We start from the raw sequence: 17217 nt of genomic DNA on the forward strand, positions 1-17217 counted from the left end.
TTTACAAAACATGAATATTATTAAAAATATCTCGTAAATTTTTTACAATTTGTACAAAAAAATGAGTATAATATCTTTATTATGAATATATCTTTATTATGAATATATCTTTATTATGAATAATATATACTTTAAGTATGAAAATTACCAAGGCCAACACGGAGTTCGACAATTCTGTAAATAAGTTTCCAACACACCATCATCAACTTGCATCAATGCAGTATATGCAGTAAGCTGTAAAATAGATTAAAAAATAAAAACTATTTTTCATAAGAAAACATAAAAAAATTTCAAGTATTTACCTTATTAAAAAATAAGTAAAAAAATATAAAAAATTTCAAGCATTTACCTTATTAAGAGATGACGGAGTAGACAAAACATTAAAAAGACCCCCAATGCTCATACCCTAGAAATATTATTAATTGCATCAATTTTAATAAAAACATTTAATATAGTATAATATATTATGAGAAAATCTAAATATAATAATCTTGAATTTACAAAAAAAAATAATTACAGATTTTCCCATTTTCATCATACATTTGTTGCCCTAAAAACAGAATTGAAATGGTTTAAAACACAAAATAAACAAATAAACAAAAACTTTAAAAATATCAAATTAACTATAAAAAACAACATCATACAGGTGTTCGTCTATCGTCAATAAAAAGAGGCTTTTTCCAATGGTCATAATTTGTTTCCAGTAAATACCAATCCCCATTTGTTGAGTTTAGGCTAACAATTTAAAATATTTTAGTATAAAAATAAAACTTTTTATGTTATAAATCAACTTTCTTAATACACATAAACTTTTAAAAATTGTTTAAAATGCTTTACACACTTCCAAACGTCATCAGCTGCATTCCTTGATCTGGTAATCACACAGGCTTCATTTTCTTGTGTGCCTCCCAAAATAAAATAAGCTGGTGCTAATAAAACGGTGTTAGTAAGCGTGTCTTTAGCTTGAGAATAACTAGTTTAAAAAAAGTTGAAAATTCATTTATATAAATTTAAAACAAACTTTAAAATTTTAAAGTAACATTTATATCGAAGCTTTAAAAAGTTACCTTGTTGCGTTTTCCATAACGTCTCTTAAAAGGAAACCCATCCATTTTCCTTTAGTAAGCCCAAGTACCCATTCAATTAACCCTGAAGATTAAAGACAAATTTAATTTTTGAACTTCATTAAACTATGTAAAAAAATCTAATATTTAACTAAATAAAAAACAGACCAACATATCCTCCATCCAGACCAAATCTCTCATTCATTGTTAATGTAAACATTTTCTAAACAATATAGCTAAGTTTTTAGGATTTCAGTAATATATTATTATGTTTTTATGTATTTCTATAATATAAGAAACTTACTGGTTTGACAGCAGTCAATATTCCAATATAACCAACAAAGTGAGTAGCTTTAAAAACAGTGACTCCATTTTTCTAAAAGAAAATAAACAAACTTTGAGCCTACTTCATGTCTTATAACATTGTGACACAAATATAAGCAAGTAATATTATTGTTTATACGAATTTAAACTAGATGATTTAACTTTTTTAAAGTACTATAATGTTATACTGCAAATAACAACAACAACAAAAAACAAAAAAATAAAAGCAAACAGAGGCAACAGTTTGATTGACTCAGTTTTATTTAAAATGATCATTGGTTGTTAAAGTGGCTTTTATTGATCAATAATATTTTGGTATTTAAGTTTAACAACTTATGCGCACCAGACAGTGCGCATTGGTTATTAAACTTGAATACCAAAACATAGTCCAAATAAAAGTTATATATAAATATCAATAAATATATAAAAATTTTACATCGACCAATCAGATGCTTCAAAAGTAAGTTTACAAGATAAAAGATAAGTTCGATACTAAAATTGAACTTACAGCTGTACACCAAGTATTGTGGAATTATCAAAATAATTTCTTCATTTTTTTAAAACAAAATTTTATTACACAAGAATGAATTTTAGTAGATGGCACAAGAGACTCAAGATCTTTGGAGCAGTACCCATTATAGTATTTGTAGAAGAGAGAAAGAGAAGCAACATTACGACGATGTGATAATGGTTAGAGGTTGGCTGCAAGAGCAGGTCCAACTATGTTTACAATGCATTTTTGCACCTCGTGCAAAAAGAGAAAGAGCATCATTAGAAGATCTGCCTCAGATATGACAACAGTATTCTATACAAGGCTGGATTTGAGATTTATAGAGAATAGAATCCGGAGTGAGAAAGTGTCGAGCTCGATAAAGAGATGCAACCTTAGCAGATGTTAATTTTGCAACAGACTTGATATATGGTTTCCAAGAAAGATCGGAAGTAAGAGTTAATCCTAGAAGGTGAAGGAAAGATGACTCATCGAGTACATTACCGTTGATAAATATAGAGAGATCTAAATTATTGCAATAACAATTGGCAAAAAAAAATTGAAGTTCACCAGCCACTGTGAGCAAAAGTGAGATCCTTTTCAAGCTCAAATGCCCCCTTCAAGCAATCGGAGAGTGTTGGCTTCTTATCATGACAAGAATAAATGGTAGTATCATCAGCGAACATTTCCACCTTAGATGTGAAGAGAATATCTGGAAGATCGTTAAAATAAATTAAAAAGAGTATAGGATCAAGTATTAATCCATGAGGAACCCCTGAAGTTACAGAATAAAAAAAAAATGCTGTCCATCGAGGACAACTTTTATACTACAATTGGAAAGGAAGGATTCAATAATCTTAAAGATGTTGCCAGACACACCATAAGAAGAAAGCTTATGGAGAAGACCAGCATGCCAAACTTTATCAAAATCTTTAGAAATGTCATAAGCGATGTCCTTAACCTTTCCATTTTTATCTAATGCACAATAAAACCTGTCAGTTATTACTGTTAGCGAATCAGCTGTAGAATGAGAAGATCGAAATCAATATTGATGATCAGAATGTAAGTTATTAAATTCAAGATTAAGCGTTTGTTGTTTAAAGATTCAAAAATCTTACTTATGATAGGAAAAGACTAATGGGATGATAGTTAGACGAAACAGATTGCTCTCCAGAATTTTTGAAAATAGAGATAACAGATGCCGTTTTTCAGCAGGCTGGAAAACAAGACTCTGATAAGCCCTTGTTGAATATTTTTGAAAGTGTAGACAACAGCTCCAGAGAACACTTTTGCAAGACTATAACAGATATGTTGTCCGGGCCACAAGCTGTAGAAAAGTCTAAGCAGGAAATCACTTTAGATACAGAAGCTGGAGTGATATGAATGTCAAGCAATGGATCAACCTGTTTGACGGTTTTATCAGGTAGAATGCAACTAGTGGAATCAAGAGATGATATTGATGAAAAGTTCTTAGTGAACAACTCAGCTTTGTCTTTAGGAGAGGTGACAAAGTCTTAACCAAATAAGTGAGATGGAATTACAGATTTGCCTTTATTATTGATAGTATTAAAGATTCTCCAGAAGTCACGAGAGCCTAATTTTTGCGACGAAATACGAGATTTCATGACCTGAGAATAGCAGACTTTTGCGATAGACAAAACCTTTTAACAATGGTTTGTAGCAGTAATAAACAGATGTCTGTTTTCTGGAGAATTATTTTGCTGATAGATATGAAAGTAATAGTTTCGATTGGCAAATGCGGCAGCACAATGTGAGGAAAACCATGGAGAAGAGTAAGGATTGACATGGAATCGTTGAGAGGGAATAAAAGATTCCATGCCAGCCTGAATCCACAAGCTTTGTAAGTAGCACATTTGTCAACAAAAAGACAAAAGATTTCACCCAAGGAACATCATGAAGAAAATCACGGAAAGAGTCCCAGTCAGCTTTAAAGTAGTTGTAAGAGGTATGATGATAGGGGGATTCAGATGATGAAGAAGAATGAGATAATAGTTTTAGAGAAATACACAGACAAATAGACAAATACACAAATGATGTTAATACAAACACTCAAGAAACATAAAATTTAACAATACACAATATTTTACTAAGCTTTTTTTTAAAGTTTAAAAAGATTGCATAATTTTTTGTGTGCAGAAATTCTACTGATGTGATTCTACGTTTTCTTAATTTGTACTATTATATGCAAACAAATTCATTCTTAATTAACTAAGAAATTAAACTATTTGGTTCTTCTAAAATATTTCAATAAATTAATAAAAAAAAGTTTAAACTTGTTTATTATCTTAAATAATTTTTCATAAATAACACACTGATAAAAAGTTATATTTCTTTGTTTCTAATCACATAGCAGTATTGAAAAGATTTTTTCTTCTTTTTTAGAACTCTTCAGTTTTATGCATTTTTTGTGTTATAATGTATTAGAATAACTTATAGCATTTATAAAAAAGTTCCATTAATTTTAAATTATTTTAACCTGATAATCAACATTGACAATGAGTTTACGCAACTTTTCTGTAACCAACCATGTATCATTCTGTCTGTCCCATCTTAAAATAAATAAGAATTACAACAAAAAATAAAAATAAAAATCTTGGCATAATAATAAATCATACCCTAATAGTAGTCCAAAGTCTAAATTTCGGCTGTGATACATTTTTCCTTTACAAAAAAACAAATTTGATTATAAAAAAGAATTAAAAAGTTACATATATGATATTTATCATATATATCACATCATAAGTGTCATATGTAACATACTTATGGTATATAGGTATATACTATATATTATACTATCATATACATTAGATACCTTTGTCATCATGGCCAACAATAGATGTGCATGCAGTAAATATTTCATAAAATATATTGTATAATACTGCTTCTCCTAACAAAGAAGATTTCAAAATCATTTTAAACAACCAAGTTAAAAACTCACACAAACTACTTTATATAAAATACCTTATTACATAAAAAAAGTTGACAAAAAAAAAAAGAAGAAAGTACCTAGGGAGAGGTTCAAATATAAACCTCAATAGCCCTAACCTATGCAAATAAGCGTAGGATATATGTTATTAGTTAAAACTAATGGCTATTAAATAATATTTATTAATGCTTTTACCAATAATTTTTATGACTACTATGGATCATCAAATAAATTCAAAAATTTAGTAAACTTTGGTTTTAGGTTCCCTTTAAGGAGACATTTGTTTTAAGGAAATATCTTGAGTAAATATTTTAAAGAAACTAAATTTTTCCTTAAAAAGACATTTGATTCCCCTCAATGTGACATTTCATTCCTTTTTAGAAGACATTTGCAACCCAACTGTAATAATTAAAGTATTTACAAGAAACTTAAACTACTTTACTATACAAACCCTTGGAACAATTAATACTTTTTCTAAAGATAAAAATACATAATGAATGTACCTAATGGCAAACCAGTAGCTTTGGCAATTCCTTTTATTTCATCGGAATATGGATAAGGAAGCCAATCGATTATATCACCCTTTAATAGATGTTAGATTAGTTATAAATATTTTTATATTTATATTTTATACTTATTTAAGGTAGTCATTACTGAAAACCTTGGATAATACATAAATATGTTATGCTTTAATATTTAAAGCCCAAAAGCAGAATATATTATTGCCTAATTATTGCAAAAAGTATTGTTATTTCTGTTATGAGGAAACATCCTCACACCATACACACAAATATCTAGAGAACATACATTAAATATAAATAAAAATATCATAACTTTTGCTACATACCAATGCACCATCCACTAACTGAATTACTTTAGTAGGAACAAGTTCTTTGATGGAAGCAATGAGATCTGCTAACTAAATTATAATTTATTTTATAGTAAAAAGTTTTGATAATGAATTCCATATTTAATAATTAAATCTAAAATTTTAAAGAATTTTAAAAAATCTAAAATTAGAAGAATTGTCAAATTTGAGAATAAAAGTACTGAAAAGATTTTCTTATTTAAACGACTCAAATAAGTATTAATAAAGTTGTAATACTGAAATAACTTTTTAAAGTTGCACTTGGTCTTGCGGAAAAAACTGCTTTTGACTAACTTTCATAAATGTTATGAAAAATCACTCAGGAAGAAAATCTTTTAAAAGCTTTTCATTTTGAAAACTCTTTTTTTAAATTTCCTTTGTTAATTATTTTTAATGAATGAGTTCAATACTTTTACAAATCTTTTATTAAGTAAATATAATGCTTAATCATAGTTATAAAAAATCCTTACATTATCGAGCGATAATAATCGCTCGATAATGTAAGTTAAATATGTAGTATCCGAAAAACTAGTTTTTTTTCCTTAGCTGGTCACCTTAGATAAATTTTATATATTTTTTAAATTGGTATAGAATTCTCAACATCTTGTGAAAGTTTCTAATACAAACTGATTTACTGATTCGCAGAAATCTGACCTAAAAACTGAAGCAATTTTTTTACCTTGTTTTCAGTGTAATGTAAGTTAAGTGGCATTTTCAGTAATAAGTTTGCCCTCTTTTGGCCAGACTCAAAACTTTTTAGCTCATTTTATTCTTTAGACTAACAGCTTTCATACAAAATAGCTAAAAGTTTAAATTACAGTTTAAATAGGCAAATATTTAATAAAGTTGTTCAGTGTGTAACGTAAGTTAAAAATGGATTGCCCATATATATATATATATATATATATATATATATATATATATATATATATATATATATATATATATATATATATATATATATATATATATATATATATATATATATATATATATATGGCATAATATGTTTTTAACTTACATTACACTCACAACAACTATATCAGAAATTCTCTTATTGAATCTTTTTTTTATTGAAACTAAATGCTTTTCATATTGAAACCAAATTTTTTTCAATTTTGTTTGAAAGTTGTCGGTTTGAAAAATAATATAAGCTTAAAATTTTTGATACTGATAATAAAATAGCAAGATTATGACAAAAAATGTTATTTAACTTATGATACACAGAAAAACCGAGTAAAAAATTTTTAAATTTTAAGGAAAAATTTCTGCAAAATGGTGTTGTAAATCTTATTGAAAATTTTTACTATATGTTATTAATTCAATTCTTAATACAAAAAGTTCATGAGAGGTGATCAACTAAGGAAAATAAACAGGTTATATTGAAACCATGCATTTAACTGACATTACATCACTTATGTTACCATGCGATTATTAAGGAGGATTTCTTCCAAAATGAGCTCCTTGTAACAAAAAAACCGCTGGACTAATAACTTACAGAAAATAAGTTTATTGCTTGTGGCAGCTGAAAAAGTAGCCTAACCCATATTAGGTCATTAGTAAACTCAGTAAACAATGCTTTTCATATACTGGCTGAAGAAGTGGGAAATTATTCACATGACTTCATATTAAATACCATATGTTTCTTCTATTTATGGCATACAAAGAAATAATTGTCAATTTAAAAGGCCAGATCAAGAGCAATTGGTCATATTTACAATATATGCAACTCTATATGCTCTCTATATATAACTCTATATGCTCTCTATATATAACTCTATATGCTCTATATAACTCTATAGGTCATATATGCAACTCTAGGAGCCAGGAAAAACTGTTTTTATATCTTTTTAAAAAACGTCATTTAAAATACAATTATTGTTTTAAACAGCTAGTCACAAAAAAAATTTATTTATTTAATATATTAATTTATTATTTTTTTCATGACTATTATAGTTATTGCCAAACAAATTTTGTTCTAATTCTCAATGACAATTCTTATATTCTACAAAAACAGAATTTTACAGTCAGATTTTTATTTAATATTTTTACTAATTTAATTCTTAATGTTTTTATCAATTTAATTTTTAGAATTAAAAAACCTTCATCATAAAAGTTGTTTAAAAACTCAGTTATAAAAAGTTTTATTAGGCATAAAAAAGCACCATCTTGAAAACATAAAGAAAATTATTGTCATTTAATATTTAAATAAAATTTAAATTTAAAATTCTGAAACAAACATTTATCATAGATTTATAGACTATTGCAAAACAACTAGTTTCATTAGTGTCAATTATTTAAATTGCCTTAAAATATGAACATTTATTTTATATTGTATATTAAAAAAATGTTTATTAACAACTGTTAGAAGTCATTTGTTGATTAAAAGTAATATCTGCAGTATAGGTGATGGAGTATCTTGCTATGAAACAAAAGAATTCTAATGGAAATTCCATTCATTCAAAGTTTATACAAATAATTAGTTGCTTTCTTACTTATAGATTTTTCATAAAAACTAATGGAAGCTATTGAATTGAAAATAGTTTTTTCTCAAAGATTAAGAGCATATAGTAAATATTAATTCCTCGCCGTGTAAAAAAACATTTTTTAAAAAGTGCCAAAACTTTTAGATAAATTTGATAAGTTTTAACTTACATGGCACAAATTCCAAATTAAAGTATGCTTTAACAAAGCATCTTTATTTAAAACTTTAAATGAAAAAACAAAATATTCAATATCAACTTACATAAATTATTAAAAGATTTAAGTTTTTTGATGAAGCTTTTGCAAAAACATAACTTTATCATATATATTTAACTTACATTACATTAATTTTTTATCAATTTCTTGAAATTTTCTGTATAAAAAAAGTTGAATATTTGACCAACATTAAATTGAAGATACAAGCTCCATTTCCGGAGTAAAATAATTTAGACTTTTATAATGATTTTTTATCATGTGACATTATGAAGTACGATGACTTTCGCAACCATTAAAGTAAATTACATAAAGAAACTTTATAATCATAAGTATACTTTTAATAATAAATTAAAAAATAATAATCATATTTTATAAAAAACTCTCTAAAAAAAATTGACTTAAAAATAACCATGAAAAAAATTGACTTTTTTATTAATATTAAAAAGCGACAGTTTTTACACAGTAAAATGTAAATTAATTATCTTAATACAAAATAAATAAGCTTTATTTAACATACTTTATGACTTGTGTTTTTTAAACTTATTAGCAAAACACAATTGATTTCAAAATTACCTAAATTAAAAAATTTTCATACATTGAAAAATATGAAGTATTTAAGTACTGATTCAACATATTTGAATAAGTTATAAGTTACTGTTAGAATTTTATTAGGTTAATAGACAACTACTCAGTATGTATTAAATTTTACAAGTGTGATATAGATATATAAATAACTGCTAGGGCAGGACCTATGCTATCTATAAAACTTTCACCCTATTTATAAAGCATATTAGAAACAACTTTAGCAGATGCAACAGAATCATAATATTTTCTTATTCAGATAAAGAACTTACTTAACTTATAAAGACTCACTAAGTACATTAACATAAATTAGAATACTGAAACTGTTTACTTAATTATTAATGATTTTAAGCTCTAAACATTAACATAAAATTAATCTCAATCAGCAGCTTGTTTAAGACACTGAATAAAAGCATACTTTTTGCCACAACTAAAATAAACGACATATCAAAAAAAGAAAAATGTTGCACATCAAAAAAAAATGTTGCACAATAAAGAATAATTTTATGTTTATATACCAGGTATTGTGGAAGGTTTTTTTGATGTTTGAGAAAGATAACTTTTAGACAGAGCAAACTTGGGTGTGTTTATGCTTATATCAAATGAGAATACTTTTCAAAAATTTCTATGATTGGATTCAAGGAACTAAAACTTGTACCCATCCCCCCCTCTCCCAAATATAAGGGGAATAAACTACAGTTTTAGGGTTTCAGGAGTTACAGTAAAATAGTAATAGTACTCATGAAAACTACAATGTTCTAGCACAAATGTCTAGAAAAATTTTCAAAATAATAACAAAACTTTATTATTAACAATAATAAGTTTATTAAACAACTTTAAAGTCAATTATGAAGTACAAAGCTGCAAAGAAGTACAAATCTAAGATTTAAGCTAGGTATAAGTACAAATCGAAGATTTAAGCCACAACAGTGAAAATAAATGCGATACTAAACTTAAGTCGCTGTGATAAGTGAAACCTGCAACAACCCAAATTTATAGAGAATTTAAAAACTTTATACTATAATATAAACTTTATCTTAAAAAAAAATTATATTCATAAATACATTTTCATTAATTACCTCTTCAGATTTTGGTCCCACAATATGTGTCCATCTGTCAAATGGAGGGTCATTGAGATTTAACACAACACTGTTTATTTTTGTTCTATAAACAAATGTAATACATTTACAAATCTTAACATGCTATTTTAATAAAATGTTTTTTTTTTAAATTGAATAAACTAGATTTTTTTTGTTTGATAAATTATACTTCTAACTAAATTGATTTAGATCGTAAAATAATTTTTTTTTTTTTTTGTAAAAGAGTGCAATTTTTTTTGTAATTATAGATTTTTTCTTATAATTATACTTTTTGTAGTGCATTTAAAGAATAAATTAAAAACTTTTAATTTAAAAAGTTAAAGATATAATTTTGTGTTACATCAAAAAATTTTAAAAATTATATTTCTCTTTAACTTTTAGTACTGACTGTTGCAAGGAAAAATAAGGAAAGAATATATGGGGGCACCAAGTGCAAACAGTAAAGGATAACTAATTTGATGTTTAAGAGAACAAACTAATTTTAAGCAATTGTATAAAATTTTTCCAATCATGTTGCTTTTTTAGTTAATCTAAGTCTGGTATAACCATGATAAAATGTATGAATAAATTTAAAAAAAAAAAATCTTACTCTTTTGGCGGAGGATATGCATCTGTTTTGCAAGGCTCATTGATCTTTAAAATAAAATAAATAACAATTGTTAAAATAAAAAAAAATGATGTTAGAAAAATAAATGCAAACTCAACTAAAAGCTACAGTGTAATTATACATAATGCATTGGTCACTATCGTCCAGCCAAAATTAAATTAAACTTTGATTTTGGCTGGGCAAAATAGGAACTGATACTTAAACACGTTTATCACTTGTCAGATGATGTCTTTGTCACAACCATAATTTAACATAAGGTATAGCATTTAATTATTTTTAATTATTTAAGTTTTGAAAAATATTTTTTATTATATAATTATAAATTTATTCACCAATTTTTATTATTCCCACAGCTTTCTTATGTGAAACTGACTGATTTGTTTCTTTAATTTTTTTTCTCTTTGATGATGATTATAAACTTTGAGAGAACACAATTTGAACTCTACTGAAATGTGTAGATCTTTAGGACTTTAAATTTAACAATTCTACTTTTATACACCACCTACATCCACCACTCACATCCTGATCACATCACTAACAATATTAAGCCACTCATTTTTAATTTTAAAATAATTTAATTGTTTTTCTGTTCATTCCAAATATGTAATAACTTGTCAGCACATTGAATTGATTTTTCTGTAGCATCATGGGGCGTTCTAGCTTTTTCATAACTTTCTTTTATCTGCTTATAAAGTCATATCAATTACCATGCCTTTTTTATTTTTAGTAGAAAAAAATATATAAATTTTTAATATTTAAATTTTCCATTCAAGCAAAAAATACAATATGAAACAAGTGTACTGATTCATATTGTATACGGTCCATAAGAGCAGAATATCACCACATCTTTTCACTACATCCACAATTGGGAGTATTGAAATCACTACATCCGCAAATGAGAGTATTGAAATTAATTTTTTTTAAATAATAAAAAACAGTATTAAAAGTAGTAAAAGATTGAATGCATTTTTTAAAAGTTTTTCATAAATAAAAACATTATCAAGAAAACCAAATACATCTGTTTTTCAAACTTAATAATATATCCAATAAAGTCTTATAAAAAAAACACACACTTAAATTAGACTAAAAACGCTTAAAATGGACTGATATCCAATAATGTCTTGTAAAAAAACAACGCTTAAATTAGGCTAAAAACTTGTACTTTACCTCTAAACTTACTCCAAAATGAAATCTCTAAAGATTGTTACCTAAATTTTCTTATGCATCATTTTATTAATTTAGATATAAATTACAAAAGGGCATTTAGAAAAATAAGAAGGGAACAAGAAAACAATAACAACTAAAAAAAAATTACAATAAAAAAAGACATTAATATATAATAGAAATAAAAATAGAATAGAATAATGGCTTTATTGTGACAATGGAGAAATTTTTTTAAATAATAATTTTTAGTTAGTCCTCAAATCTGGTATGTTTATGTTAAATGACAACCAAATATGACATGATAAATGCTAGTTACAGCTTCCAATTTGAAAAAGTGTCTTACTTTAGCCAACATACCAACAGATCAATTTAAAATTGTCTGTGAATAAAAGAGATTTTGAAGAAAATTTTCATCCAACCTAACCATAAGATACCTTGCTGATTTTAAGGGAGTTATTATCATTCTAATAATAAAGAAATTTAATTGCCTAATAATTTTTATAATTCTGGATTTAATGAATACTATTTTTACTGATTATCTCTCAGCCAGTTAAGAACTGGTGATATCCCCTACAAGGTTTTGATTAAATTTTTATCATCAATGTCTTCAATTATAAGCAAACTAGTCTTATCACTTAAATATGTAAACACGTTATCTGGACATGTGTTTAACTCATCAATATATAGCACAAAAAAAGAGACCTAAGTATGGATTTATAAGGGATTCCTGAATTGAAAGGTTGATTTGAAGATATACTTTTTTATTTAACATGTACGTTAATATGATATCAGGCTGCTATGTAATATCGGAAATTTTTAAACCTTGGAAAGGGAAACGAATTTAAAAGCAAACTCCAGGAAATTTTTGAAGTCTTATTAATTTTGTTTAGACTTCTGTTTAAACTTAACTTAAATATCACATTTAATGTGAACTTAGTCCGACTTAATATTTAATCATGATGAAAAGGTACATATAAAATAAACTATATAAAATAACACTATCTCTAGAGAAGGTACATATAAAATGAAAGAGAAGGTACATATAAAAAGAAAGGTACATATAAAATAACACTATCTCTAGAGAATTTAGATAAAACAATTGCATTAACATACCACCATAGCGGAAATCAAAGTACATAAAGCAAAAAAAATGATCAACTTCATTTTATTTTGATGATTTTTGAAAGGTTTAGTGCATAAGTCTTGAATATAAGGATGATTTAAATAATACACTCAAAATTCCGCTTTGTTTCCACCGAACTTTTGTTTTGAAAATCTCATGACAATTTAATATACCGGTTACCGAAATAAACACACCTCTTCCTTTCCCGTTTTATTTTTATTTTTTATGAGTCAGGGCAATAACATCCGTTTTTGCCATGTATAATAACATTTGTGAGACAACATCCGAAACTTCATCGATGTATAATAACATCCGAGAAATAACATCCCAAATTTCATTGATGTATAATAACATCCGTGCAACTATATCTGTAGATTTTTCGGATGTAACTACATCCGAATTTTTTTTTTTTTTAATAATGCATTATTTTAACCAGATGTAGTTACACATCTGATTTTTTTCAGATATAACTACATCTGAAAAAAAATTTATTTAATAATACATTATTTTAACTGGATGTAGTTACACATCTGATTTTTTTCGGATTTAACTACATCCGGCAAGGGTTAGGGTTAACCCTAACCCTAACCCCTAACCCTAACCCTGACGGTAAACATACGATACTGTATACTGTAAACAGCAATCCCTAAGCTATATGTGGGTGAAAAAATAATTAAATAATGCAACATTTTAAATAGATGTAATTACACATTACAGATTTTTTCGGATGTAAATACATCCGGATTTTTTTAAATAATGCATTATTTTAACCAGATGTAGTTACACATCTGATTTTTTTTTGGATGTAACTACGTCCGGAAATTTGTTTCATTTTATTTTTTATTTTATTTTTAATAATGGATTATTTTAGGTGGATGTAGTTACACATCGAGAAAAAATCCCAGATGTAGTTACATCTTTCTAAAGATGTTATTATGCATCGATGAAATTTGGGGTGTTATTTCTCGGATGTTAATTCAGTAAAGAAAAAAAGCGGATGTCCTTACACAAAAATGCGCGGATGTTATTTCACTACTCCTCGGATGTTGTTGGACAGATGTAGTAATCTTTTCCCTTTTTTATCAGCTTGCCTGCCTAACTTGCGGGATTTTATTGGACTCGCTTAACTCAGAGAAAACAAACTACATATTGTTCCATAAAAAAAGAAAAAAATAGAAAACCTTCCTCTTAAGTTGCCTGACCTTATCTTAAATGATAAATTAGTTAAAAAACGAGCCAGTATAAGATTCTTATGAATTTTTGTTGATGAGAATTTATTCTGGCTTCCTCAAATAAAATATATTCAATCTAAAATCACCAATATAATTGGTATGATGCATCGAGTTCGTTCGTATATCAATAAACAAAGTCTCAAACTAATATATTTTGAATTAATTCATTGCTTTTTCAGTTATGCAAATATATCATGGGCATGTACTCAACCATTAAAACTTAAAAAAATTTATAGCTTACAAAAACATGTGTGCAGAATTATTTACTCTTAAAATAAGCGTGAACACGCTAAACCTATAATGAATGATATGAAAATGGTGGATATTTTTGAAATAAAAATCTACCAGCATTTAATTTTTATGTATCGATTCAACAATAATCTCTTTCCCGAAAGCCTTAACAACATGTCTGAAATAAATAGAAATGAAAACTATTATCTAAGAGCAAATATAAGTAACACATATAAACTGCCTCAAAACTTTAATAATTATACTGAATATAGCACTGCATATTGAGCTCTTTATCATTGCATAGCAAGCTCTTCATCTGATTCCAAGATAAGTTGGACTGTATTACACTCTCTAAAACGCAGAGCAAGGTGCGCAAAAAAATGTCCAAAAGTATCCAAATCCGTGACCGTGAATAAAAATTGGTCCAATAAATAATGGACTATTGCCAGATTTATCTTTCGTCGACGTTTTAATTTAAAACTTTTGATATTACAGATTGATACTTTTTTGAATAAAGAAATGCCAATACTCTCGTATATAAAATAAAATTTGAAAAATTTGTTATTTAATTTGTAAGTACACATATGCAACTTAAAAATAAGTTCAACTTATTTACGTAAAGTTTTTTAAAGCAATTAATTGCAGTTCGGTAGAATTTTGATAGATCCAGGAATAAAACACTATAAAGCTGAAACTTTTTACGAGTCAACATAAATATATGATAAGTCACCAAAAAAAGCCCCGTCATTTACTGCACCGGAAGCTGCTCTTTGGGGCCTAATTAAAAAAGGGTAATGACTTTTATGATCAAAACTTTTTTTTTCAAAAATGTACTTTTCATATATCGTTGGAAAGATATTTTAATATTGATCCATATTCGTTTAAGAATGGGTTAATAATTTGGTTAGAGAATGCGATTTATTATGTCTAACAAATAATAAAAATCTATGAAACAAATAATAAAAAACACAGTAAGTAGTAAGATTCTTCAGTAATTATTGTTTTTATTATTTATTTAGTACTTTTGATAACAAAATCATGTTATGAAATAAAATCTAAAATAAGAGTTATTTAAAATAATATTGTTAACTAATGAGTAAAAAATTATTCAAATAAATCTTCAAATATGTTTCTTATGTCATTAGTGTCGTCAAAGTATTCAAAGTCGTTGATAATATCATCCTACATTTTCAAAGTTTGTTTTTCCTATAAAATAATACGATGTAATTAAATATGCTAAATTATGGAATGCTCCATTCATATTAAAAAATGGTAACAAATTGAGTCAAGCCTAATGTTTTAGTCATACTAAAATCACTTTTTTGTTCCAGCAACTTTCTCCTCGACAACCACCACAAGTGGAAACGGATTTAAGACCATGTTTTCGACAACTGCAAGTATTCGAATTATATTGGTTTTTTGACAGTTGTATCTTATAACCTTTTTTTCCATCCCCAGTCTTTAGGATTAAGATTCAAACGCTCGCCAAGTAACCTCTATTCAATAACTTGAAGCTGGACGCGTAACCCATGTAAGTATCCCGCTTTTTCAGTTGATTATGAGTAACTTATGAGGTTCAATTATACCTTTGCAATTCATTTCCAAATACTTTTGATATCTACAGTGGAAAGATTAGTTTGTAGTTATTTTTTCTACTTTTAACTACCAGAATAATTAATTAACAATTTTATAAAAAGCAGTCTAGTACCACCTTAAGATGTACAATATAATACTAGTGGAATATTTTTGTAATAATTGATAGTAGCTTAGTTTCATGGTACATAATGTTGATTATGCAAGTTAATAACATTTAGTAAATAGTATACAAACTTTAATTTTGTCAATGTTTCAACTGGTGCTCCATTGTAATTAATTTTAAATGCCAAAACTGCTGCTTTACAAACTGCATCTTTATCTGTCCAAAAGTTTGTTATTAATTGTTAGATTTAGATTAGATTTTTTAGAAGACTTAAAAAGCTGGGTTTTTCTTCTCCGTATGTTGCAGAAGTGGTATTACACTCTGACCGTGAATGTACAAATAATAAGTGCTCTTTAAACTTGCTGATTGTGTGAGTTAATTCTTTGATGCTGTAGAGATGATTACCATTTCCAGGCATGAAATAAACATTATACATGTTTTCTCTCCAATGATACAAAAGCATAACAGCTATATCAGTGTCATCAGCTGAAACTACAACTTCGCTATTTAATGCTAGTTGTAAAACGTTTGAAATAATCTTTTTATCAACATTATCTGGGAATATATGTACTTCATGCCCTCCAACCATAAGATGTTTTGCTAGCAGTTTAATGAAATCTACTTTGTTTTAATGAAATCTACTTTGTTTTGTTAAGATAATAAAAAGCGCTCCCGATCAAACAACAATGTATTATTATCATCCACATTGATCAGAAGAGAATTTTTTCCTTCTTGTTTTCTAGCATGCTAATTTGACTTAGTTGAAAAAGTTTCACATCCATCAAACACGACACTTACTATACCATAATTGCGTTTGATGTATGTTAAGTACAACTTGCAAATATTGCCGAAATTTAATCATTTTACCCATCTTACTCGATGTATCAAAGATTCCCCATAGATTGCGAATCTGATAAATTTTTCTTTTATTTCAACTACTTTGCATTGAGCCTCTTTAGGGAAAATTAATTTCTGTAGTGACGATTTATCTGGTTTCCTCATCAATCCATTTTTAAATATCGCAAGAGATGTAGTAATCAACTCATAACTAAAATAGTGTTCAACATTGTCATCTTTTAGAGCAAT

General features: G+C 26.7%; 1 protein-coding gene across 1 annotated transcript; it reads right to left on the reverse strand.

The window, feature by feature from the left end:
* LOC100206178 (acid ceramidase) lies at window positions 1-13135 on the reverse strand. The gene is made up of 16 exons (XM_065812844.1): window positions 12960-13135; window positions 10665-10708; window positions 10055-10139; window positions 5673-5744; window positions 5329-5407; window positions 4712-4786; window positions 4515-4560; window positions 4376-4448; window positions 1369-1440; window positions 1233-1287; window positions 1068-1149; window positions 842-973; window positions 645-735; window positions 518-550; window positions 350-406; window positions 1-234 (listed from the first exon to the last, which is right to left on the reverse strand). The coding sequence occupies exons 1-16, from the start codon at window positions 13008-13010 to the stop codon at window positions 145-147; spliced, it is 1137 nt and encodes a 378-aa protein (XP_065668916.1). The 5' UTR covers window positions 13011-13135; the 3' UTR covers window positions 1-144.
* Between the last annotated feature and the right edge of the window lie 4082 nt (window positions 13136-17217).

This window comes from Hydra vulgaris, chromosome 12 (assembly GCF_038396675.1).
Source record: "Hydra vulgaris chromosome 12, alternate assembly HydraT2T_AEP".
In the NCBI taxonomy this organism is placed as follows: domain Eukaryota; kingdom Metazoa; phylum Cnidaria; class Hydrozoa; order Anthoathecata; family Hydridae; genus Hydra; species Hydra vulgaris.

What these genes read in the sequence shown, in the direction of transcription:
- LOC100206178 (XM_065812844.1), bottom strand. Translation starts at nt 13,010, where the DNA reads ATGAAGTTGATCATTTTTTTTGCTTTATGTACTTTGATTTCCGCTATG. An exon ending in TATTGACTGCTGTCAAACCA is followed by an intron (nt 1,288 to 1,368) that starts GTAAGTTTCTTA and finishes TATATTGTTTAG; the next exon opens with AAAATGTTTACATTAACAAT. An exon ending in GCAGCTGATGACGTTTGGAA is followed by an intron (nt 736 to 841) that starts GTGTGTAAAGCA and finishes TTAAATTGTTAG; the next exon opens with CCTAAACTCAACAAATGGGG.